Raw genomic sequence first — 27,412 nt, 5'->3', positions numbered from 1 at the left:
CTTCGGGCCAGCCCGACACGACCTGAGTATTATTGGGCCATGCATGGACCATTGGTGGAGCCCGTGGGTGAGCACAACCCGGCCCGGCGTGTAGGTCGAGCCGTGTCGGCCCAACTTGGGCTTGGTCATGCGCGGGCTAGGCTAGACGGCCCATTTGGCCATCTATGTTTTTGGGTCCGAAACATCAGTCACTTACACATACATTAACTACCTATTTATAGGCTATACTCCATCCGTTCCATAAAAAAACCAACCTAGTACCGTATGTTAACGACCAAATTTGGTAAATCATGAATCAGGTTCAACATCGGAATCGAAGTGGATCCGGCGGAGAATCGTATTCAAAGGACAGAGTACGCATCGGCTGCGAGGGGCGTCGGCTGAAGACCGCATCGGCTGAGATGAATCGGACAGAAGTCAACTGATACAGCTGATGTAGCCGATTTCGTTGAGATAGTTATGGAAACATCTCCGGGATTGATCAACGTGCTACACAAGGATTCACACGATGGAGATAAGCTCATGGATAGGCAATTGTATCTATTAATTAGGATATTTTAAATAGTTTCTTTAGAGATATGTTTCGGCAAGAGTCTGCTGTAAAGACTTGTTCGTATCTTAGAGTTTGTTAGAGATAAGAGTCATGTCCGGCAAGGACCAGTTATGTATCTCGGGTATAAATATGACTCGATCCCATGTAATTTACAACGCAGTTCAATAACACTTTCGGCGCATCGCCACCCTTTTTCTACTTTCATTGTTTCGACAAGTTCTTGCTTTCGGGTTGAGCTGCATCGATTTCAATCTTCAACAAGAGGTAAAGCTTGTCATGATGGCTTGCGTTCTTGGGATTAGTGCTTCCATCTTTACGATACCTTAATCTTGTTTATATAAATCGTCGAGTTATCATATATGCATCCTAATCTTTATTAGTATTATGATCTAACCCTCGATCGGCCAGTACTCTATCCTTGTAAGGTAGCCGATAGAGTTAGATCTAGTTGTTAATCTAGATTATATAGCATATCTACCATCTCCTAGAGAGATTTTCGTCGACCTGTTTAGATCTTGCATTTATTCTTATGCTTAATGCTGCATCGGTTGAGTTCGATCTATTAAGTAATTTTCATAACTGCAATATCTAGCTCGTTTTATGGTCATCAAGAGAGATAGTATCGGGGTTTCAGCCGATCTTACCTAATTTAGCTACTTTATTTCTTATATATTCGCTTGATATGCTAAATCTGTCCTTTATATTAAGATCTTATTGCTTTAAAGTATATTAGGCTTTCTGTTTGATATATTTTGCCTGTTTTAATATCTTAATATAGAGTGGTATCGGAGTATTAGCCGATACATGTTAGATCTATTTGATCGGCTATGCTATAAACGTACGTATAATCGTTATCTTAAAGTATCTTTAAACATAAGTAATTTATATTGTCTCGACTTACTGTTCGATCTATCTCAATCACTTAGGCCTGGTTTAGTTCCTAACTTTTTCGATCAATAAGTGATTTATAGGACGGAGGGAGTACAACTGAGGCCTGGTTTAGTTCCTAACTTTTTCTTCAAACTTCCAACTTTTCTATCACATCAAAACTTTCCTACACACACAAACTTCTAACTTTTCCGTCACATCGTTCCAATTTCAATCAAACTTCCAATTTTAGTGTGAACTAAATACACCCTGAAGCTTCAAGAACGTAGTAGAAAGAAATACTACTACACTACTATTGGCTGCCTACTGCTACTAGTACAAGGTTCCTCGAGAAATGTTCCCTCGTTAACTCTAAAAAATTTGATAACACTCATAAGATACATGTATACAACTATCTTAGGTTCAAACTCAACTTACATGTCGAGAAATAAAAAATGATAAATTTAGCACATGAATAATAGCATATTGTTCACTTCTAAATTTGTCTTTTTTTCCTAGATGTGTAAGTAAAATTTGAACTTGATTTTTAATGGAACGATAGATATCACTATACTCTATATTGTAAAAAAGACACAATTTTTTACAACTATTTGTACCGAATTTAAAAGAAAAAGGTACACGAGAGGGGCATTCTTGAGGGATTTTTTTTTTTTGATGATCCGTACAAGACATTGCGAAGATTCATATTGATATAGCATGAAAAAATTATAAGCTTATAAACCGAACGAGGGTCGTAATCAGAGAAAAAGAAAAAGCCGCATCGAATTGGTTACCGTGTTGTCTAAGTAAAATTCAGGAAATGTATTAGCTCCAACAGGATCGACCCCGGCCGCGGATTCGACGTACGAGATGCCGATCCGGTCGACCGGGTTGGGCCTCCCTCCGCGCGCCGCATCTATTGGCGCGGCGAGGCGACCGCTTCTTCTTCTTCTTCTTCTTCTTCTTCTCATTCCTGCATCCTGCATATGCTTCGTATACGCGTATACACACGTACGTCACCTTCCGCGTTTACGTACGTACGTACACGTGCAACTTGCATTTCTCTTTTGCTAACTGTCTGAATATATAACTGTATTTCAGCTGACGTGAGTGAAAGGGTTGCCGCGATTTTAATTTGCGGCGAGTGAATGATTAGCAAAGCTAGCAAAAAGTCTTCATCTTCCAAGATGACCATTTCCGTACATGTGTATACATGTGTAACCGTAGAAAAATGCATGCACTGACTGACTGAATTATGCAGCTTCTCGCGCTAACTATCAACGTCATGGAAAATTCTTTTATGGGTTTGTGCAAATTAAATAAAATTAACGTGTATGAGAGATTGAGAGATGTACCCAGTTGAGCAATCACAAAGTCTTTTTCTTCCTAATTAGAGGACCATTTCTAGTACTTGTGTAAACGTAAATGCACTGAACTTAGTGCCTCATCTACCTATCTGCATCACTGACCATTTCTATAACGAACTCCGGCCACAAAGTTCAGTTAATGTTCAGTAATCTCAGTATATATATCCATGTCATTCGATCGGCACTGATCACTCCACATCAAAACTAATCCCGATCATTCGATCAAAGACACAAAGAAGATCAAGAACACAACACCCATCAAATTACATCCAGGTCATAGATATTCGATGGATTATTATCACTTCGATTTCGACTTGGCAGGCCACGAGACGCTGGCCAAGTTCGCGGCGTTCGTGGTGGTGCAGGCGCTGGTGTACCTCATCCTCTCCAACTCCTCCGCCGTCTTCGTCTCCGGCGGCGTCGCCGGCCACGGTAGGAGCGCCAGCTTCCGGCGGCCGGACGGCGTGGAGAGGTCGGAGAGCGCCCGCCGCATGGCCGCGCTGCTCGCCGCCGAGATGACGCCGCGGTTCGGCGGCGGCGAGCCGTCTAGTCCCGCCGGCGGTGGCCAGCCGCAGGGAGGGCGGTCGACGTCGAACGACGACGACGGCGCGAGCGGTGACGTGGAGCTGGAGCTTCTGCTGATCCGATGCTGCTCCTTCTCGTGCTGATTTTTTTTTTTTTTTTGGTTTGATTTTGGTTTGGTGTGTAATTAATTTCAGTTCTGGATGTATACGGTTTGTATGCATGGCTGCAAAATTCTTTCATTGTTCGTTTGAATGCTAAGTAAGATGCATATATTAATGTATCCCGGTATAATTTGAGCTATATTATGACCATAATCTTGTTTTGATGCAACTGTTCTGTCTTGGTTTCTATGAACAAGGTGTGGTTCTGGAGACGTCATTGCATGACTCCTGACCATGGGATTCAAATCGTGCCCATCGATGTTACGCATACACGCAGTTTATCCTATCGGTAAAAATTTCAGTGAAGCCAATGATTTGAAGTAGTGGCTTTTTAAGAATTAATGTGTTTGGGGCCTTAATTAAGGGGTATGTGATAGTGTTTGCGTGCACGTGTGATGACGTGTGTACGTATATCTTTCATGAAGAGTTGAAAAGTTTGGGCATTATCAATAGATGTCTAATATGGATTCCAATACTAAAATTTTTTGAGCATTTGTTGAAATTTGGTTCCGAGAGTTGTCCTAATTACGTGACCAAAAATTGGAAATCCTATTTCTTCATCCCTTCTTGATCCCTGCGTGGAAAGGGCAAAGAGGCGACACGCATGTAGAGGGATCGCTTCGGGCCAGAGGAGGAGAGCATTTTTGTTTCTGGTGGTAGTTTCAAGTTAAACCCACTTGTTATTTTGGGAGTCATTTTTTAGATATCTTTTAAGAGAGGAATTAACACCTTAAAATCTAATTAGGAATCTAAAAGCGTACGTAATTTTTGGGATGGACTTTTTATTTTGGTATACGATGGTGAATTGGTGATGCTCTAACCATTGCTGCAATGCTGCATTTACACACCTCTAAGCAGCAGTCAGCTGTTTAATTAGTGGGGTTTTGAATTCAAAATTTTGTATTTAAACTTTTGGCATAATTAATACCTAATTTTTCAGAGATCTGGCATATAATGCATCACAAGAACGTAGAAAACTTAATAGTAATCAATATGAAGTCAAATTTATATGATTACTATGCTTAATTTACATAGGATTGGTCGGTATTAATCAATATAGATTTTGATTTCATAGGGTAAAGACAAAACCTAGCCATCAATTTTCAATAGCATGGTTGAACGAGTATGTCTTTGATGCATTACAACATCCTAAATATTTGAATTAACATTGATATTATACAGTCTATACGCCAACAAGAGCTCATAGGGACTGGGTTTTGCTATATTTCAGTATTCACTGTATAATATCAATGTTAATACTAATATTTTCTAGGGGGCCTTGTTTAGTTACCAAAACACAAACTTTTCACCCATCACATCAAATGTTTGGACACATACATGGAGTATTAAATATGGAAAAAAAAACTAATTACACAGTTTGCGTGTAAATTGCGAGGTGAATTTTTTAAGCCTAATTGCGCCATGATTTGACAATGTGGTGCTACAGTAAACATTTGCTAATGACGGATTAATTAGGCTTAATAAATCCATCTCGCAGTTTCCTGGCAGAATCTGTAATTTGTTTTATTATTATACTATGTTTAATACTTCAAATATGTGTCCGTATATCCGATGTGACAACCAAACCCAAAAATTTTTCCCAACTACACAAGGCCTTAGGGGGTGTTTGGGTAAGAGGGAGGGACTTATTTTTTGGTGAGAGGGACTAAAGTTTAGACCCTCTCACCAAAACACCCCATTAGTTAGCTTCGTGTGCTCTCTCCTTTCTGCCTGTAACTCCACTATGGCTTGTACGTCGGCGGGTCGTAAACTCATAGTTGCAAAAACTCTTTTTTTCCTGAGCATTCGAAGAAAAAACAATGAAATGAGACTCTTCTATGTTTTTTTCTCTTCTTTTTCCATTGAAGGTCCTTGTCGATATATAAAGTTTAAATTTATTTTAGTTCTAAACTAGGATTATCCTTGTCAATATATACAGCTAACCTAGTCGGCCACTGATCCAGAGCTCCAATCGACCATGACAACGCTTTATACTTTCTTTAATTCGCGAGGATTATTTACTATTTTATACTTTCTCCGACGCTTCTCCTTGGAGGCTTCGTTTAGAAGACCCTGCCCTACGTTATCTTTGTGGTCGCCTAGTTCGTAGTTTGTTCTTAAGAAGTTGGAGCTGCTCCTCTGAGCTTGGCAACGATGACTTTTGTTTCGAACTTCAGTAGTGCTGCTGCATGTGTCCTGTACTGTTCCTCGTGTGGGTTTTTGACCGATTTCCCTCAATTAACCGCGCACTTGTGAGGTTTTCGGGCCCGGTTTTCCCTAAAAACTGGGCCACATCTCTTCTTCTTAAATGAAAACAGGAACTCCCTATCCTCTTTTGAGGTTTACCTAAAAAAATTCATGTATAAAAGCGAACTTATTTTAAGAGGGAGAAAATAGTAAATAATCCTCTGATCGATCGATCCATCGTCTCTGCTACACTTCTTCTGTCCTCCCATAACATTCCGCGTATATACACACATGCACCCTCGCTACTTGTACAGCCGTTTCTTAACTGACTTGCTAACTATTTTTTCGCGGATCGACATGCATGAGGAATGGAGGAGTTGGCTTCTTTATAATAGTGAATGATTAGCTCAGTTGTTTTTTCGCTGCGGGGACCATGTATGCAATCATAGAGCCTCATCGGCTACCCACATTTTCTAACTAGGTGAGACCCTCACGCATTGCTGTGAGAGTTTAATATGATAACAATAGATAAAAATAATGTGTAAGATAGTTTAAACAATATAAGTTTTCACAAATTTAAGTTTACATAAGTTGATATGATTTAAATTTAAATAGTAAGTAAAATGATGATTCAAAACATTACGTGGCTTTATGAGATAACAAAAGAAGAAAGATAATTTAGACCATACATCTAAGAGCTAAAAAAATAAGATGATTGTTAACAGTGAAATTTGGTAAGCCCGGAGTAATCATCAGCTTAGAGTCAGCATCGGCTTCGAAGTCCTGAGATTAGCCGATGAGAGTTATCAAATTGTCAGTCGTACACCCGGGGTGTATGTAATCTATTCTCACGATCAGGTAAAAGGTAAAAGGTGGCGATGCGCCGAATTGTATTGATCGGCTAATCTCAGGACTTCGAAGCCGATGCTGACTCTAAGCTGATGATTACTCTGGGCTTACCAAATTTCACTGTTAACACATGCCCCCCAGTTTTGGAGTATGAGAACTCATGCTTCAAAATTATCTTCTTTCTCTATCTTGTAATCGGCTTTCATGAGCTGATACTGATGTGCTTCACCATGCTGAGCTGATGCGCTTGCCCCCCGAGCCGATATTGTTGTTCCTTCGTTAAATTCTCCACTGTGACCATGATCTTGGCATTGACTTCTTCTTCAGACATGTGGATATAAAACTCGTGGTCCCACCGGGCGTGCTAATCTGTGTTGATGAAAAAATCGAACACACTGGCCTGGGAGATCTGCTTAGCTCCTGTGCAGGTCCAAAGATTAATGAGATGCGGGCGTGCCAGTCAGTTTGATCCTGCAACTGACAAGATATTGCAAATAATAGATCAAACAGCCGATCGGCTGACAAGCCGATGGAGTAGTTCCAGCCGATAGCCGATAATAGCTGATGCCGATACCAGCCCATAGCGATAGGGTTTAAGCAATCGGCTATATGTCCAATGTAGATAATGATATAAAGGCAATCGGCTGATGATATTGTAATAAAATAACAATATAATCCAATATAAACCAATCGGCTGGAGGTCCGATGTCATGAAATCCACAAGATTAGATTAAACAATGAAACCTTTGTTGTCATCGGCTAAATCCAACTTATATGTATATGCAATCCTCATAAGCCGATGCAACGTCTAGATAACTCACCGGCTGAAACCCCGATGAAACCCTTATTGGCAATCAATAAGCAGGCTAGAGATTATGGTTCTAAGCATGACTTAGTAGATCAAACTTAACTGATGCAGCACTAAGTATGAAAAGAAACATAATATCTAGACAATCAAGCCGATGACTGATTTTCAGGGTGGTAGATGCCTAGGCTAATCTAATCTAGCAAGACGATTTAGACGATACCGGCAGAAACCCTAAAGCGAGAGACAGCCAATAGAGCTAAATTGATATGCTAAGACTAGATTAACAGAGACATGATAAATAGGTAGGCAAATATATCATCCAAACTAGAGCAATCCAAGAGGTCGAATGTACTGATGCAGCCTTGAACGACGCCGACGTAAACGTTACAATTGCCCGGGCCAGTGGAACATTGGACTTATCCTTTAGCCGGAGATCGAACACCGATGCAGCCCCGCGTCAGGTGCCAAGTCCCGCCGGACGATAAAATAAAGTAGAAAAGGTAAAAGGTGGCGATGCACCGAATTGTATTGATCGTGAAGATAGATTACATAGACCCCGGGTGTACATATTTATACCCATGGGTTGATACACGTCCTTGTCGGACAAGAAAGAAACTAACCTAAAGATAAAAAGAAAATATAAAGTCCTTATCGGACACTAAATACACTTTCCTAAAGATAAAAGGAAACTAACAAACTATTCCTAATTAATAGATAAACTGACATGCCGCATCCTCTTTAAACTCGGTCACTTAGGGATAAGCTTCCTTTAGTAGATTGATTTCCTTAACCGAATATAGCAGGAATCCGACTATTGGCGACTTGATAACTCCCATCGGCTGATTCCGAGATGCTGCAGCTGATAATGATTCTAAGCCGATGACGTCTTTGCCGATTACCAAATTTCACTGTTAAGAATGATATGGCTTAATAAGAGAAAAAAAGAAGAGAGATAATTTGAACCATAGATTAAGCATCTAAGGAGAAAAGAAAAATAACATGAACTAAGTGAGGATGAACTATATAGGCATATAGGATATTATAAAAAATGATGGAAATATATATTGACATATCATGTGAATTATATTGGATGATTTAACATGCTTACATTTTTAAATCTCTAAAATTTAATAAATTATTAAATTATAGATAATATAGCATGCTTGGATGAAGCTTAAATGTTATAATTGTTAATGGATGATGATGTGGCATCTTTTTATGTTAAGCTTTAGAAATTACTGGGTGGTTATAATCTTACAGTAAGAGAGAGGAAGTCAAAACGGTTTATCAGAGAATAAAAATTAATTTACTGGTAAAACTTTTATATATTCGTTCATAATCATTTAAAAGCCAACGTTAAAAAAATTACGTTGAAAATATTTTAAAATTTAGTTTAAAATTTAAATTTTGGTTTTTTACGTTAGCTTATTAGGCCACTGTTGGGGCTCATAATCTACTGAATATACGTATCTGGCTATCTATCTACATCACAGACCATTTCTTATTCTCTATGTCGACAAGAACAGCGCTTTATATATAGCCTTGAGTAGTACACGTTCTTCACCACTAATTAATGTTTTCTTTAAAAAAACTGCAAAAACTTTGCCTCGCTTATATTGATAGAGAAGGGGGCCACTAATTAATGAAACTACTACCCCATCAAGGAGCAGAAGGTGGAGGTGGAATGTGAATGTTAATTTAGATTTTTTTTTCTTTTTTACAAATGTGAATATGATTATACCCGTGATTATGAGGGTGTGGATGTGAAGATGGATGGTAATTTAGCTTCTGGATGTGCTGTTATTTTTTTTTTAAGCTTCTGGATGTGCACATCACTACGATTATATTACTCATATGTATCGGTTATTCACAGACACGGACACATATGAGATGTCGGCGAAGCAGCCTTAGTGGGTATTATATCTGCTGGTTCTTACATATAATCGACACACATATATCCTTGGTTGCTGGAACCATGCCACTCTAATTTTGTAAAATTTGATATATGCCATATGTATTTCAATGACATGTAGGACCCATATGAGTCAATGATATGTGGGCCAGGGTGGCATATCACAAATTTTATAAAATTTGTGTGGCATGATTTAAATTTTCCCTCCTTATATGTGTCAGATGTAGAACCGGCACCAATAACCTGGGTTATCAGTATCACTAAGTATTTAAATTTGGCACATATGAGATGCTGTCAACCGGCATCGGGTTCTATACGCTATTTGTATATATGAAAACATGATGTATGAATTGTATAACAATCCAACTTATTTACCCAAAATTGCGTGAGAAAACCCCTAGTTTACATTATTGTGTACTTAATTAACATGGAGATTGACCAATATTATTGGTCACTATTGATTTTGACGTATATATTATATTATTAAAAACAGCTTTGAAATGAGGCACCACGTTCGCTGTGGGGGCTAGAAATTCTCATATTAATCGGAGAAAAAGAAAAAGGAGAGTCCAAATAGAAATACAATTTAAAAATAGCTGAAATTTGGAATTAAAAATAAGCAATATAGAAAGAATAGTCCATATAAGAAAACAATACTAGATTAATTAAAATTCAGAATAAAAATAAAATGAAATCCAAAATTAGAAAAAGAAAAGGAAAGTCCAAGTAGGAATACAATTTAAAAATAACTGAAGTTCAGAATTAAAAATAAGAAATATTGAGAGAAGACTCTATATAAGAACCCAATACGAGATTAATTAATATTTAGAATAAAAAATAAAATACGAAATTAGCAAAAAGAAAAGAAAACTTCAAGTAGGAATACAATTTAAAATTAACTGAAATTCGGAATTAAAAATAAGCAATATTGAAAGAAAAATTCATATAAGAACCTAATACGAGATTAATTAAAATTTAGAATAAAAAATAAAATAATTAAACAAACTAAAAGAGAGTTCAAGTAGAATACAATTTTGAAACAACTGAAATTCAATAATAAAAATAGAAAAATTAAAAGAACACTATACGGTATTAATTAAATTTGGAAAAACAATTCTGAAATTAGAAAAAGAAATATTTCAATTAGGAATAAAATTTATAAATAACTAAAATTGGTGATAAATAATAAAGACTATTGAAAGAAAAGATCATCTAAAACACATGACGATATAAATTAAGTAACAGGCCTATAAAGGAGTAGAGTGGTGGTGGTTGATACGACATATAAAAATTGTTAATAAAACACTAAATAAAATTGTTAATAAAACACTAAATTAAAAGGAGGGACGACATGCAAGCCGTGAAGCAAAAGGGCAAGACGGTTGCCGAGACTTCTAGAAAGTAAAAAAACAAACCCCATTGATAATCATATTTGATTTTTAAAATCTCAATGACAATAAAAAGGAGAAGCAGCGGGCGGGGTGTATAGGAGTATAGTTGCATAGCCACCGACGGTTGGCGGGACTTCTGGAAAAAAAAAGAATTCCAACGATAGTTATGTTCGATTTTTAAGATCCCAATGACAATAAAGAGTAGGTGTCGGATAGGCCGTTGAGGAGTATAGTGGTATTGTTTGACGGGACTTCTAAAAATTATTAAAAATGAAAGCGAACAAGACAATAAACTCTAAAAACTATAAGGTCCAATATTTAAAGGTTCAAAACTTCTAAAAAGTAAAAAAAAACACAGTGATAATTATGTTCGATTTTAAAATATCAATGACAATAAAGAAGGGAGGCAGCGGTACTTATAGAAAGTAAAAAATGAACCCGGACGATAATTATGTTTGATTTTTAAAATCCCAATAATAATAAAGAGTGGCCATATAGGAGTATAATGACAGCGTTTGACGTGACTTCTAGAAATTATAAAAACGAAACCTAACAAGACATTAAACTCTAAAAACTATAAGATCCAATTTTTAAAGGTTTCAAAGAGAATGAATAGAAATAGTGGTAGATCGAGTAAACAAGTAAAGAAGGATATGACAGAAGTAAGGAGTAGCAACTGGTGTGACTTTTAAGAACTATGTAATTAGAAATACGAGAATGATAAGGTTTGTTCTTACGAGATAGCTATTTAATAAATTTTAAGTAAAATCATACTGAAAAATATATGATTTTGTTTATATGCGCGCGGGCCACCCAGCTAGTTCATAGTATACAAATCTTGATATCAAATTCTGATGATATCCATGAAACAAGTAAGCCTGCTCTACATATATCATATCAAGGGGCCGGGCAGATCTAGCCTTGGCACAAGGCCCCGGCCAACCCATTGTATTTTAGGATAACCTTGAATTTATATGGTAAAAAAATGTATTTTATAGTGGACTTTCTATCTAGGCCAGGTCCACCCATGAGACCATGGTCATATCGTACAAATGTGACTCTTGGGTTGTTTTCCCTCCTGTTTTATTTAAAAGCGTCACTCATTTCTTTTTATTTTTCTCAACTATATACAAATAAGTATCTCTACACAATAAATTGCCAGAGAAGAGAATATACAGTCTATATCATTAGAAAAATAATAAAAAATTAAGATTGAACTTAAATTGTTCCCAACCAGTATATCTATGCCGCTATCCTTTGAACCGTGTGTGTCATGAACATAGAAAAAAAAAGTAAATTAGTTTGTCCAATATTTGTGTATACCGCTAACTGCAGGTCGGCGGTTTCTGACCAGTGACCGGCCGTCGTCTCTCATCCGATCGACCAGGCGGCCAGGCCATAAATACGCCGCATTTCTCAACATTATTATATGGAGTATGGGGCTGATTGGATGCTTCCTAAACATTGCCACATTATAGTTTGACTTTTTTTTTGTAAATGTTTGGTTGAAGCCAAAGATTTGGCATGCCACACTTTTCTACTCTCATGGTCCACGTGTCATACACTCACTTGTTAACAAAAAATTTGCCACAAGTGTGGCTCTCTTTTTTTTTTTTTTGCCAAAAAACTATAGCATACCACACTTGTGACATAGAAGTTTGATAAAGTGAGTTATCCATCCAAACAGCCTCTATATCTTCGTCGATCCGCGACACCCTTTGGAGGCAGACGACCGGCTTGTTCTTGATGCCTATAGCTAATTAATTAACTTCTCTTGTTCTTCGACCTGATCCTGTCCCCTTCCGCGTATAGGTATATATACACGTACAGCTAGCTATACTTATTATACTTTTATACTATACCTCCGTTTAATAGATATATGTCACAGTTAACTACTTCTATTAAAATAATATTTAACCGTACCAGTTGTCTTATTCAGAAAACTAGTGTAATATGTTAACCTATACTTATAATTTACAATAAAATAAATAATATTTGTGATATTCTGAATAAAACGAATGATGAATGGTTAAATATCATATAAAAATCAATGGCGTTATCTATTAAAAGTTGGAAGGTATTTACTGCACTCTCGTGCTACTTTGTAGTACTAGGACTGCTTGCTTCCAACTTTTTTTTAGACCACATTTCTTACTATCTCCTACTGTCTGCCTAACTATAGTTTCGCCGACGTGGAGTTCAAGAGTTGACCTTTTTATAAAACGGTAATAATAGTAAATGATTAGCTGAGTTTTTCTTCTTCTGCAGAAGACCATTTCTACCAATACATTCTTTGATGCACTGAATGTACGCATCGGCTATCTGCATCACGCATCATTTCTTATTCTCTCGACAAAGTCAGACTAAAGCTCAACAAGCACAGCACCTTATATATAGACAGAGTCCTAGCTTACAACACTAATCAGTAACCACTTCAGATAAAACCAACTGGAGTAGATAGATCCCCATCAATTAACGAGACAAACAAGCTTAATTAGCATTCCGTAGGCCCTAAAATGGATCATTTCGACTTGCTGGCATTGTCAGGCAACAACGAGACGCTGGCCAAGTTCGCGGCGTTCGTGGTGGTGCAAGCGCTGGTGTACCTCATCCTCTCCAGATCCTCCGCCGTCTTCTTCTCCGGCGCCGGCGCCGGCACCGCCAGCTTCCGGCGGCCGGCCGTGGAGAGGTCGGAGAGCGCCCGCCGCCGCATGGCCGCGCTGCTCGCCGCCGAGATGACACCACGACGGTCCGGTGACGCACCGCCTACTCCGGCCGGAATCCAGCGGCGGGGACGGCGGTCGAACGACGACGACGGCGGCGACGTTTGCGTGGACGTGGAGCTGGAGCTTATGCTGATTCGATGCTCGTTTTCGTCATGACTTTTGTGTGTGATGCTAAGCTGCAAATATTTCAGTAACATTGATTGCAAATTTCAGTAATCACATTTTGTGCAACTGTTTTTAAATATCCCCGGCGGCGTTTCGTTGACTGATTTTATTTTAATTTAAGTTGCAAATTATGATACTAATGCGTTTAAATACATGTGGGAGCAATTGTAACACCACTTCAGTTGAAGACACACATCTTATTTATCCTTAGTTTGACTGCAATAATCCCTCTATCTTAAGGGATTTTGATTAGATGAGATATTTCCTAGTAGTCAACCAAAATCCATCCCTTATAGTTTAGGAGGGAGGGAGTATTACATTTTATGGAACGACTTAAAAGATAGACACAAAGCTGCATATTACAGTAGCACAAGAGAATGTTGCAGTTAACCTGTTCGTTTCCTCTAAAATTTGAGGGTAAACTTTTGAATTAAAACAGCACGCTTTTCAAACTGCTAAACGGTGCATTTCGTGTGAAAACTTTCTATATAGAAGTTGTTCTAAAATATCATATTAATCCATTTTTCAAGTTTGTAATAATTACAACTTAATTAATCACACGTTATTACCACCTCGTTTTACGTGAAACACTTAATTTTCATCTTTATCTTCAGAAGATTCAAACACCACCAAATAATCTCAGTAGTTCATACCGATAATAGACAGTACCATCATAATCAAGATCCTCTGCAGTAATGCACATGTAGGCCAAGGGTACGTGGAGCCTTACCAGGCCTAGCACATCTAAGTGAACAATACTGCACAATTGCACATCCGCGCCACCAGGCCTAGCATTTCTAAATCCCACATGTTAGTGTGACCGCAAATCGACCACACAAGAACAGAGTCCACCAGTCACACTACTAACTACAGTACAGTATTGGTTCAGGTATGACAGAATGACAGTTCAAGGTGAAATTAGAGAACCAAGGTTACGTAGATGAAATGAACTTTTTCGCAGCTGAAAAATGTCCCCAACTATGTGCAACCCAGGTAGAACTGGGAAAAAAAAACACCAGGGTTATAAGTGTATTCGTGCATTAGTATTGTTTTCGTTATCAAATTATCATCACCGCTGACAATAAATTCACACGCTACAAGAAAATCATGGATATTAATGCACAGGGAAAACAGGAAAAAACATATTTTTGCCAGACACCAGCCAGCAAAACCTCAGACTGTTGCTCTGTTACAGTTGTCATACGTCCCCATCACTGCTTTCATCATCATCATACTGCACCAGAGAACCAAGCACGCCCTTGGTGGCATCTGGGGGCTTGTGATCTGCACTGTGCCCATTTGAAGGAAGCTCCTTCGCAGGAGGCTTATCTTCCCCATCTAACTTTGCTTTCTTCGCTTGTGGTTTCACCGAAATTATTACATTTTTCAGGAGTGCAGGTTGGCTCCTTTTTGCCTTAGGCTTGCTCTCCTAAAAAGTTTGCACGTTTGATAATTGATTAGGACTGCAACAACTGGCCCAGGAAGAACTATGGATTGTAATATGTATATGACATAATTTTGTTATTCTCATCTTGAAACAATCAAATTAAAGTATTAGTCCTAGATCGCCTTTGTATTTATAACATACCTCTGGTCTCGAGACTGTAGGAGCCTCTTCATGTATAATATTAGACTGGGCCGCGACCGCCTCCTGAAAGAACAAGCATCGATTAGGCCTGTCGTGCAACTTGCATTTGGTAGATAATCTAAGGGAACCCATACTTCTTCACAATTCTAATTGGAACATACAAACATTGGACAGTGGTGAAAACAGCACGAACATACAGTTTGTTGGTAAAACACTCACTTGGAAACTGCGGAGTTGTTCAGCTTCTTCATTAGCCACCTGCTGCTCATATTCCTTCCTTGACTGCACAAAGGTGGCATAAAAGGAGGATTTAAGATGTTGCAAAAGCATGGGCTATAGATACATTCAATATACCTAAAAGCACATATGTTTGCACTCCATAATTTCTCATGTATTCAAATAACAAAGACTGTGAATTAACTTGGAGATTACAAATACAATCAAGCTATCGAAGCATTTGACTTCAGATCAACTTTGTACCATTTAAATTTGAGTATGATAATTGCCAACCCAATGGATAGTTGTTGTCATGAATCAAGAACAATCATCTTGAATAATAATTCAATCTAATATAAATCTCTACTACATGAAGGGGGAGTTCCATCCACCCGTCCACTCACTTCTCCCATCCCGAGCAAAGTTTTGTTCCTTCTATTATGTGAAGAGAAAATCGTTCCGCAAAAAAAAAGGTGGACCAAAAAACTCGTTTCACCGCAAAAAAAAAAAAGGATATAAAAAACTGAATGGCACGTCCTTTACCCAGATTCCGTTGCAAAGCACAGGAAACTTACTAGTATATAGAAAACAGAGGCATATGTTTCTCTTATACAACTTTCAACCAAAGTACATTTTTTTTAGCAAGATAAATAATTAGGTTCCTGTTTCTTATAATGTTTGCTGATTTGCAAACATAATAGCATGCATATCAATTGTTGATATCTTGTGAATAAACTAGTATATAATCTAAGGCTATCACGTCATAAATAGACCACTCTCAAGTCTCAACCCATTCCACAAAGTTTCATTATGAATGGTTTGCAATGGAACACCAAGGACGCAAGGGATAGAAACTTCAAGACCAGTGCAGATATATGTGATGGGGATAAAGCAAATAGAAGCATGTTTTGCTAAATATGGTAGCTATGAAGACAGACAAGATTCGAAATTTAGCCTGGACAGGGAAATTCAATGTTAGTATGTATCAAAATGCTCACTGATGCAAGTTTGTCAAGAAACTCCATCTCATCTTCATCCAAGGCTTTTGGAGGTCCTGAATTGAATAAAAACAAGAATATCAGGACACAAGACAAAACATGGTCACATGCAAACCCCAGTACCCTGCTTCTTTTGCTTACATATTCACTCACAAACCAAATGTCAAGGAATAAAATAGACAGCAATAGAAATGAAGGATACACTGTTCTTGTAAGCTAGAAAACCCAATACCTAGTGAGCACCCTCGTTTTTAGAGCTTATGTAAAACGATGGGTATTTTAACTAAAGTGTATAGGAAAAAGCAGAATATGTTCAGCATAACTAAATTGGAGACAGGGTGGACCTCTAGCTGGGAGGTTTAAGGATTGGCAAATTTTGCTACGGGACATCGCGACTTTATGGTTTTAGCTGTAGGACACCGCACAAACTCACTTTTGGGGGAAAACACTATCTAAACTTGGTTATTTGCCGGCGGACATCGTGGCCATTAAAATAGTGTATTCGTGCTGATGAGTCGATAGGGGGGCCAAATTTCTACACGAAGTGACCAAATTGCCCCTCCTTTCTTTTCCTCTTCCTCTCTTCTTCCTTATCTCTTCCTCTATCTCCCTCCACGGCGTCTCACAGGTGATGCGCCCACGGCTCAAGATGGCAGGCGCGGGGCGAGAGAGTCCCAACCGGTGGCGGCCGTGGTCGTCGGGCGAGACCTCCTGTTAGGTGTGCTGTGTCCAGACGCCACAGCTAAGCAGCCGCCAGTGGTGCCTGAGCACTCTACGGCGGTGGCACGCCAATGGGGAGCAGCAGCTGCTGCTGCTGCTGCTAGTGCTTGTGTGTGGCTTGCTGCTGCACGATTTGGTGTTTTGAGTGTTGCAATTTGGCTCAATGGAAAAAGGAAGAAATTGGAGAGGAGAGATTTGACTCCGTGATGTTCATTGCTCGTGGATTAGCACAGAGAGGGGAGAGATCGATGGGAACTGCTGTTGCTGCTAGTGGCTACTTATTGGATGGAGGACCGATTGCTGCTGCTGTTGTTGCTTGGATCGATTCACCAAGAAAAAAAAATGTAAAGGAGGGGAGAGTAGTCAGCTACAGGTGTTGGAAGGTTTATGGATGATGGCAATTGGTTCGCTTCTTCCGTGAGGAAGAACAAATCGATAGGAGGAGCTAGGTGGGTCCCGGTGATAGTGAGGTGAATGCAGAGGCCAATGCGGTGGGGCACAGGCGGCATCTGGAAGCCGAGCAGCCGCAGCCGTGACATTAGAAAGGGGAAATAAAGAGGAAGAGGAAGAATATGACAAGTGGGGCAAGGGGTATATTTGACCTTTCATGCTCTTTATCTCTCCTATTCAACCGGAAATTAATATTTTAAAGCGTGCGGTGTCCAGCAGCAAATAACCACGTTTAGAGAGTGTTTTCCCCCAAAAGTAAGTTCATGCAGTGTCCTACAACAAAAACAACGAAGTTGAGATGTCTTGTAGCAAAATTTGCCTTGATTTTATGTTCTCAGTTTCATGGACAAGAACAGGCTGCTTTTCATTAGGTAAAGAAAATAGTTTAAAACTTTAAATGCAGCAATGTGCTGTAATTTGGGGGGATTGGTGCTCAGTTAGGCCCTGTCAGGACTCAGGAACATGGGATTTTTCCCAAGTGCTATAGAAATTGAACTATTCACAATAAAAATTTAACATAGCTCTGCTTCCAGCTCTCATGAAAGAAATGTTGTTCTTCTACTCATTGAATTATCCAAACATTAGCCTCACTGTTTCCGTTTTGCAAATTTACGAACATAAGAGCGGGAGGGGAACTCACTGTGCTTGAACCGCTCGTTGAACTCGGCATCCTTCTTCTCCTTGTTCTCCTGCAGGATCTGCGCAGCGCGACAGAGGACGGCTTTGAGGAGGAGGAAGGAGAACAGGGCGGGCGGGGGTTAGCAGGGGCGGGGCGGGTGACCGACCTACCTGGAAGAGCGGCTTGTCGCGCTGGGCGGTGCCGTCGTCCGCCCGCTCCCCTCTCGTCCGCTTCGCCTCGTCAAGCTGCCAAGAAATTCCCCCACCACGAGAAACTCCAGATTTCAGCGGGTTTCTCTAGGGTTTCTGATGCCAGACTCGGCGAGTGGGCGCGCGGTGGCGGGGCTTACCTGGTCCTCGGAGATGAAGTTGACGAGGCGGATGGTCGTCGCTGCCGCCGGCGGCTTGGAGCCCGACGCCGTCTCCTCCCCGGCCATTACTCCGCCGCCGCGTCCACGAGCCGCCGCTGCCGCAAAACTCCTCGTTCGCTGCCTGAAGCTGCCTTTGGCGACCGATCCCCCCACAAACCAAATGAGAGACTCGTTGCGGTGACGTCTCTCCAGCGGTTTTCTCGACTTCTCGGCCGTTGGATCTCGTCATCTATGCATTCTTACAGTACCCAGGAACGTTTGGAGATCTCTACATTCTGAGAAACCATTTAAGAGCACGTTCCATATAGTTTTCCTATTTGACTCTTAAACTTAAAACTTCACCAACATAAAAAGAAAAAAAAAAGCTTCAACAAACTCTTCATCCAAATAGAAAAATAAGCTGACTAAGGGTATGTTTGGAGAGCTTCTAGCTGCTACAGTTTATCCCAGAATCAGAAGCTCCCCTGAACAGTCCATCTTTTGATCTAAATTTTGAGAAGCTGTAGTTATAAAATCTAAAATATGAACGAGAAGCCAGAAGCTAGGAAGCCTAGCTTTTCTAAATTTTTAGAAGCGGGCTACCAACCAGCTGCTTCTTAGAACCTTAAACTCCCCCAAACAAGCCCTAAATTGGCTCCCTGATTGCTAACGATAGGTCCACACCATTGGACACCCCTCTTCTCCCATCTCTATTTCCCCGCAATCACACAGAGAAGAGCACCGTCACCATCAACATCCCGTCAAGGCGGCTGCTATTCTGTCGTGCCAGTCGTGCCGTTATCTAGAGGGATTGTCCGCTGCAGCTATTGTTGTCTGGAGGCCTTTGCCTCCGCCCCTGTGCGGATTTGGCTACGCACTCCCAGTCACACAGAGAAGAGCACTTCTACCATCAACGTGAAACATGTCTAGTCTAAATTTTCTAAATATGGGAGTGCATAACATTCATTTGAATGTTCACTTACCCTACACTTCGGAGAATTAAAAGTTCCTCCTTATCTTCACTCTCTTCTCCTTGTTCATCTCTATGTTGGAAAAAAAACAAGTCAGTATTATTCAAATCGACTAGAACCAATCGGATTATTTGCAATCAAGCAACACCTTCATCGTACCACACCAAGTAGAAGTCGAGTTTATGTGCCAATATTATTTCAATTAATGGGATCGTTCAGGTCCTAATTAGGTGGCTCAAAGTTTATGTCAAATCTATGTAGCCATGGATTAGAGAGATGATAAGAAGAGATGGTGATAACAAGTTCAACTAAGAGATGATCGGAAGAGATGGAGACATGGAATATATGACCAGAAAGTTGTGCATCTTGCTCAAATTTTAAAAGAGGTGGATGCACCGAACAAGATGACCAACTATTACTTGCAGATCAATTTATCGAGATTGATCAAAAGCAAGATGATGCGGATGGCACGTCACGATTGTGGTATTTATAAGGCGAGGACAACATGGTAGCAGTGTGATGCGATGGAATGACACTAGATGATATGCGCAGATGCCGTGAAGCCGTGGGCAAACAAAGTGACCATGCAATGCGTGAGTAAACGAAGTGATAACGCGGGTCGTTCGATGCAACATAAATGTACTTTCGCTACACAAAACTTATATCTCAATCATACCGGAATAGAAAGAGTAGAATTCATTATATAATTTTAAATGGTAGGATTATATAAACATTGTGCAAGTATATAACACAAAATAAGATCAACGTTGACCCGGGTTGACCCACGGTTCTTCAACAAATGTACGAACCCAATCCTAGTCACCACGATCCACTCCAAAGCGAGCACACGCCTCAACCAATCGGAGCCCGAGATGAAGCCGCGATGACATCGACGAGAAAAAAAAAAGGGAAAAAAGAAAAAGCTAAAAAGAAATTCCGTGCTCACTGAGCTGTAATTTTCCCTCACCCCGCCGCGACGCCGCCCCCATCATCGACTAGCTGCGAATCTGGGGGCGATCTCCTTCTCCTCCTCTTCCTTCTCCAGATCCCCAAATCCGCGCGCGCCCTCGCATTCCGGGGAATTCCCAATTTAGGTTAGATCTGCGCACCGCGCCGCGCTCGGCGGCCGCCTCCGCCTGCGCCACCCAATAAGGCCGGCATGGAGGAGACGTCGACGCCGCCGCAGCCGCAGCCGCAGCCGGCGCACCCGTCTCCCCAGTTCCCGGCGGTCTTCACCCCGCCGCCGCCGCCGACGAGCGGATTCTCGTCGCGGGGCAGCCCCAGCCCGGGCACGGGCTCCGCCGCGGCGCAGGCGCAGTTCAGCACGCCGCCTGGCCCGCCGGTCTTCTCCTCCCCGCTGCGCCCCGCCGCGGTGCCCTTCCGCGCCACCCCGGCGTCGCCGCAGCCCGTGCCCTTCGCGTCCCGCGGCGGGGGCTACTCCTCCTCGTCCTCCTCCGCCGCCGTCTCGCTCCCGACCTCCTCCGGCCCGCACTTCCTCAACGGCGCCGCCACGCCCACCTCCCACCTCCCGTCCTCCGCCGCCGCCCCGCCGCCTCCTCCGCCTCCGCCCCCCGAGGAGTCCCCCTACGTCCTCTTCTCCGCACACAAGGTACGCGTCGCTCAACGCCTTGCTCTGCACTAACGCCTGTCCATCTCGTAGAGCTCAACCCGCACATAACCACGCTATATCATTTTGGTTCTCACACAATTACACTAGCATATCCAAATTACGTGGGATTTTAAGTCGCATATAGTGTTCATTGCGTAGGGATGTGCAGTTTCTGCTGCTTGTTTCTTAGAGAAAATATGTTCCTTCTGTAATTGGCAATTTCTACTTTGTAGGTGCTGAAGCAGAAGAAACTGCTGAATGCTCCTAGCTTAGGGTTCGGAGCTCTAGTGTCTCCTGGGAGGGAAGTGGCGCCAGGGCCAGAGACTGTGGAGCGTGATCCTCGGCGATGTCTGAACTGTGGGGCTTATGTTAATCTTTACTGTGACGTGTTGATTGGCTCTGGGCAATGGCAGTGCGTGATTTGCAAGAAGATGAATGGCAGCGAAGGGGAATTTGTTGTCTCCAGCAAGCATGATCTGCTCCAGTGGCCTGAGCTTGCGTCATCGGCCATTGATTATGTGCAATCAGGGAATAGGAGGCCAGGCTTTGTCCCAGTGCCTGATACAAGGGTGTCTGGACCCATTTTTATCCTCATAGATGAGTGCCTTGATGAGGCACATCTACAGCATCTGCAAGGTTCATTGCATGCTTTTGTGGATTCACTCCCTCCTACAGCTAGAATTGGGATCATTTCCTATGGGCGCACTGTCTCAGTGTATGATTTTTCAGAGGGGGCAGCGGTGTCAGCGGATGTGCTACCTGGAAACAAGTCGCCTACCCATGATTCTTTGAAGGCTATAATCTATGGAACAGGTATATACCTGTCTCCTGTACATGCTTCACTGCCTGTTGCACACACAATATTCTCATCTTTGAGACCCTACCAATTGAGTTTACCGGAAGTGTCAAGGGACCGATGCATTGGTGTAGCGGTAGAGGTTGCCCTTGGTATTATCCAAGGGCCAGCAGCGGAGGTGTCCCGTGGAATAATCAAGAGATCTGGAGGCAACTACAGGATCTTGGTTTGTGCGGGTGGCCCTAGCACATTTGGTCCAGGATCAGTGCCTCATTCTGTTCAACACCCAAATTATGCCTACCTCGAGAAGACAGCTATGAAGTGGATGGAGCGTCTTGGTCATGAAGCGCAGAGGCACAGTACTGTTGTTGATATCCTTTGTGCTGGAACATGTCCTGTGAGGGTTCCTGTATTGCAGCCACTAGCAAAGTGTTCTGGAGGTGTTCTTTTACTTCATGATGATTTTGGAGAGGCCTTTGGGGTCAACCTGCAAAGAGCGTCAACTAGAGCAGCTGGTTCCCATGGCTTATTTGAGATTAGATGTTCTGATGACATGCTTGTTACTCAAGTCATTGGCCCTGGTGAAGAAGCATCTCCTGATTCCCATGAAACATTCAAACACGATACCTCATTTTGTATCCAGATGCATAGTGTCGAGGAAACACAGAGTTTTTCCGTGTCTATGGAGTCAAAGGGTGATATCAAGAATGATTTTGTTTACTTCCAGTTTGCTGTCCATTACTCTAATATGTATCAAACAGAAATAACCAGAGTAATCACTATGAGGCTGCAAACTGTTGATGGTTTATCTGCATATCTGGCAAGTGTGCAGGATGATGTTGCTTCGGTCATCATTGGCAAGAGAACTGTCTTGCGTGCCAGAACTGCCTCAGATGCTATTGACATGAGGCTCACAATCGATGAAAGAGTTAAGGACTTAGCTCTCAAATTTGGTACTCAAGTTCCAAAATCAAAGCTTTACCGGTTTCCAAAAGAGCTGGCATCACTACCTGAGTGTTTGTTTCATTTGAGAAGGGGACCACTCTTAGGTAGCATAGTAGGACATGAAGATGAGCGATCTGTCCTTAGGAATTTGTTCTTGAATGCCTCATTTGACCTCTCGTTCCGTATGTTAGCACCTCGTTGTATAATGCACCGCGAAGGTGGTACCTTTGAGGAGCTGCCAGCATATGATCTTGCCATGCAATCTAATGCTGCGGTGGTATTGGACCATGGAACTGATATTTTCATATGGTTGGTAAGTTACATCATATCCTTCTCCTTGACCTTACCTCGTTTTGTAATAAGTTATTTAGTTATTCCAACACTTCTATGCCTCTGTTTTATACAGCTCCAATTTTTTTTTGGGGCGTTTATCTCCAGCTCCAAAAATTCTTGGAGTTGTAGCTGAGAGTAGACTTGACATCTTGTTCACATTTAGACAATTATTAGGGGAGTAAGCCACTTTATTTTAGTCACTAACAGGGCCTGGATGGCCATCTTTCTTGATAATAGGATTTTTTTTTCACTAGTGTTGAATGATACTTTTTGCATAGTTTACAATATAGCTATGAACATGGATTTGCTCTTCACTGCTATACTTGAACTTTCAAGATGACCTAAGCAAGTAAATGTCCGTGTTACTGCATATTAATGTAATTTGTGGTTTTGTAGAAGAAAATATACCTGTTGCTTGTGCACTCTCTGCTTTTCTAATGCAGACAAAACTCATTTGCTCCTAGTATTATATAATGCTCTACGTGGTTATGAAAGCATGCGTTTTATATATGGTCTCCAAAACGCAACTTTGACTACTAATTTATCTTGTTATATATTTATGATACCCTGAAGCCTGGCGAATCTATACATATGATTTCACGTATTGAATACAAATATTGATCCTCAAATGTTCAAACTTTGGCTAGAGATATGCGCAAAACGACATGTTTTCGTGACTGGTGGGAGTAAATACTAAATACTTTGCAATAGATAATATATAAAATATAATAATAGGAAAGGTGAATGCATTATAATCATTGAATTACCATCACTGGTATGTACAAATACAGCAGAAAACAACTTTTGGCTAGAAATATGATATGAGTAAATGATGTTGATATACTATGGCAAATTGACATTTTAACTTGTGGAAGATATTGTTTTCTTTTTTTGCTTTCTGGATGTTGCTTTTATACACATCACATAATTTGCTGGGATATTCTTTTTTCATTTCTATAAGAATAATTCTCAATGTACTTTGTTGTATATTTTCAGGGTGCTGAACTAGCAGCCCAAGAAGGACAAAGTGCTGCAGCTTTAGCAGCATGCCGTACACTGGCTGAAGAACTCAGCGAGCTCCGTTTTCCGGCTCCCAGGATACTTTCATTCAAAGTCAGTTTTTTGTTCTCACTGAACTATTGTTCTGGTTTCTAACCGCCTTCCCTTGTAGTATGAACTCTTCTGCTCAACATTTTTTTCCTGTCTAATATAGGCCATGTCCGTTCGTAGAAAAACAGGTCACTAACATTATCGCATTTATGAAGCCCAATATATACATATAATTTGCTTTGTAGCCTATAATATATCTTTCCATAAGATTATTGTGGCATAAGAACTTTGCATCTCTCATACAGAGTGTTCAGTTCTTTCAAACAATTTAGTCTGTCACATGACATCCAATTTCATTAACTACATTACTAGCATGTAGTACCATTTAAGCGGCACTATATGCTTTGCTTTTCTAATTGACCGCACTTTCTTGATTTTGTTATAGGAAGGGAGCTCTCAGGCTAGATATTTTGTCTCACGCCTTATCCCAGCTCACAAGGACCCTACTTATGAGCAGGTAATATTTTCTCCGAACCTCAGCAGATATGTTTTTTTTCACCAAAAGTCATCGTTGTTGGGTGATAATCAGTGTTACTACAGCTACTAATGTGGCCCCTTATAAAGTAAACTGCAGCGAGCTCTCTATACAGCTGTGATTTGTTAATAGATGCTCTTCTTAATATGTTTCAGGAGTCAAGATTTCCTCAGTTACGGACACTTACTCCTGAACAAAGGTCTAGGTTGAAGAGCAGCTTCATCCACTTTGATGACCATAGTTTCTGCGAGTGGATGCGCAGCCTCAAATTGGTTCCACCTGAACCAAGCTAATACCAACAATCGGATCCCTAAAGGTGGATAGCTGAAGAACCCAAGGCTTGGTTTCTGATAGAGTTGCGAAACGATAGCTGAAAGTTTTGTGAAGTAACATTGTGCATTGCGGGACACATGCCTATGCCAAACACATTTTGTTTGGAGTGGTGGGAGTTATATGATTTTGCCCGATTCTTTCTTCTGACGCCATAGCATACAGTTTAAATTGTCACTTGTCTTGCAGGCGCCAAATTTACACAATAAAATGGTCTCCTCCTGTTGGATAGTTCATTAATTGGATGTTTATATGATATATCTGGCCTAACTATTTTTTGGATTCCATTTGTTTGTTCTGGGCAGTGTCAGACTTTGTTCACCCTAATTAAATCGATGACTGAAGATTACAACCATATCCAAAGTGTTTATCTCCCCATTATTTACACTGCAAAAAGTTTGTTTGACTGCAAATAAGAACATCTATGCAAATCTGTAGTCACAGCAAGCAATTTGAAAAGAAAATAACACCTTTGATTTTGCTGTTCAGAAAGTTGGAAAGTGTTGTTTTGTGGAGTGGTACGCCTGGATGGCAATGAATATTATGCAGGCAAAGTGTCGGCGCACAAATAGCCAAATAGGTACAGATTTATTTGATCTTACACGCAAAATGATTGGGTGGCCTGGCCCAAGCCTAAAGCCCTAAACCCAACCCAGCCCAAATTTTGTGGCCTAGTACCATTGCTAGGCCGTCCAATTTTTAAGCCCACTTGACATCCCTCATCTTTCCGTTGTATTGAAATCATATCCCTAAATGGTAATATTGGAAATCTTTGACCCCTAAACTTGCAAAAATGGGTTAAATTTGGTCTATATCAATATGGATAACTGGTTTTGCTGATGTGACATCCAGTCATCAAGAAGAAACTTTTTAAAATATACAAGTGGCCACCTTATCTTCTTCCTTTACTTTCCTTCTCTCTCCTCTTCTCATTTCCTCCATGCTGGGCGTCACAGCCATAGCAGTAGCATGCATGCGAGCGGCTGGCTGCACGAGGAGTACGCGCCGAGGTCGTCGTCGCTTGTCGCGCAGTCCTGCATCGGCTCCAACGCGGCTCCCACCAAGATCGACTTCTCCAGCATGGATCCGGCGCTGTTGGGGACTGGGCGGTGGGTGCAGGTGCGGGACCAGGTGGACTTGCTCATCACCGACAACTGGTTCGACGCGCACTACCCACAGCTCACGCGGGAGCTCCGTGCCAGCATGTTCGACAATGTCGTCCCTCTTGACACCAAGCACCGCAGCTACTATTGCCTCGAGAAGCCCTTCAACGGCTACCTCAGCGGGCCTTCCGAACCTGGACGCCTACGAGAGCTTCGCCGTCATTGATGGCCTCAAGCCCAAAAATGTCCGCGCCTTTGTCGACCTCGTGTTTGCTCGACAGCTTCTTGTAAGCAACCAATCCCTCACGCCGCATCCTCAATCCCCACTCATCAAATCTTGTTCAAGATTTTGTCAATTCAGCACAACGAAGCGCATCGTGAATCTCGATTCTGGAAGGGGTGGTGCAGCGGATGATCCTGGAAGGGTTTGCGGTGGCGAAGCACCACGAGGCACAGAGCGAGTCCGCGGTACCTGTTTTGGATGGGCGAGTACAAGGCACATGATTCCAACGAGAAGATGACCGGGTACACTGGCCATGCATCAGGACACCAACTGGCTTAGGCTGTATTCTTACGTCAATAACTTCACCGCCCTCGTTTTCAGCGTGCACGCTTCCCAAATTGCTAAACGGTGTTTTTTTTTCAAAAAATATTATGGAAAAATTACTTTAAAAAATTATACTAATTTATTTTTAGAAACTTTTTTTTGCCAATACTTCATTAATCATGCATGCCTAGTTTTACATGCGAGAGAGGATGGCCTAACCGATCCTCCCGACTGCACCCTTAGCATCGTGTGTCAGAACGAGGTGAATGGGAACGGGATGCAGACCAGGGATGATGAGTGGGTCCTCGTCAAGCCATTGCTGACGTCTCTCATAATCATGTCACCCCCCTGGCGTGGAGGAGATGAGGGGAAGTAGAGGAAGAAGGTGAGGTGGCCACTTACATTGGGCCTCACAAAGTTATTTTATTTTCTTCATGATGACTTGGATATCACGTTAGTAAAACCAGCTATCCATACTGCTACGGGACCTAACTTAACCCGGTTTTACAAGTTGGGGGTTTCAAAATTTTCGGTATTGCAATTTAAACTCGACAGAAAAAAAGAGGGACGTCAAATGGACTTATTCCTTCTTGAAAGAGAACCGGAGGGTAGCCTGGATCGGCCCAATCTCAGGTTAGTCATATAAAGGAGCCCGGCCCTGGTCCGACCCACCAGAAATGCGCAGGCCCACCCCAGCTCAGATGGGCCGATCTCCTTATCCTTCTCCTTCCCCCACCTCCAC

At 41.4% G+C, this 27,412-nt stretch overlaps 2 protein-coding genes across 2 annotated transcripts; one reads left to right on the top strand and one right to left on the bottom strand.

Annotated features, from left to right (window-relative positions):
• Positions 1-14,533: 14,533 nt before the first annotated feature.
• On the bottom strand, positions 14,534-18,649 carry LOC127762885 (uncharacterized). The gene is made up of 7 exons (XM_052287417.1): positions 18,452-18,649; positions 18,273-18,347; positions 18,124-18,181; positions 16,314-16,369; positions 15,319-15,381; positions 15,100-15,162; positions 14,534-14,940 (listed from the first exon to the last, which is right to left on the bottom strand). The coding sequence occupies exons 1-7, from the start codon at positions 18,536-18,538 to the stop codon at positions 14,710-14,712; spliced, it is 633 nt and encodes a 210-aa protein (XP_052143377.1). The 5' UTR covers positions 18,539-18,649; the 3' UTR covers positions 14,534-14,709.
• Positions 18,650-20,349: 1,700 nt separating this feature from the next.
• LOC127753183 (protein transport protein SEC23) lies at positions 20,350-25,377 on the top strand. Its single transcript, XM_052278651.1, has 5 exons — positions 20,350-21,031; positions 21,265-23,085; positions 24,102-24,218; positions 24,601-24,672; positions 24,846-25,377. Exons 1-5 carry the CDS (start codon positions 20,582-20,584, stop codon positions 24,981-24,983), a joined length of 2,598 nt encoding a protein of 865 aa, XP_052134611.1. The 5' UTR covers positions 20,350-20,581; the 3' UTR covers positions 24,984-25,377.
• Positions 25,378-27,412: the final 2,035 nt, after the last annotated feature.

This window comes from Oryza glaberrima, chromosome 1, assembly GCF_000147395.1.
Source record: "Oryza glaberrima chromosome 1, OglaRS2, whole genome shotgun sequence".
Classification (NCBI taxonomy): domain Eukaryota; kingdom Viridiplantae; phylum Streptophyta; class Magnoliopsida; order Poales; family Poaceae; genus Oryza; species Oryza glaberrima.
Note: the sequence above shows the minus strand (reverse complement) of the source record. Positions and strands in the feature narration are given on the sequence as shown.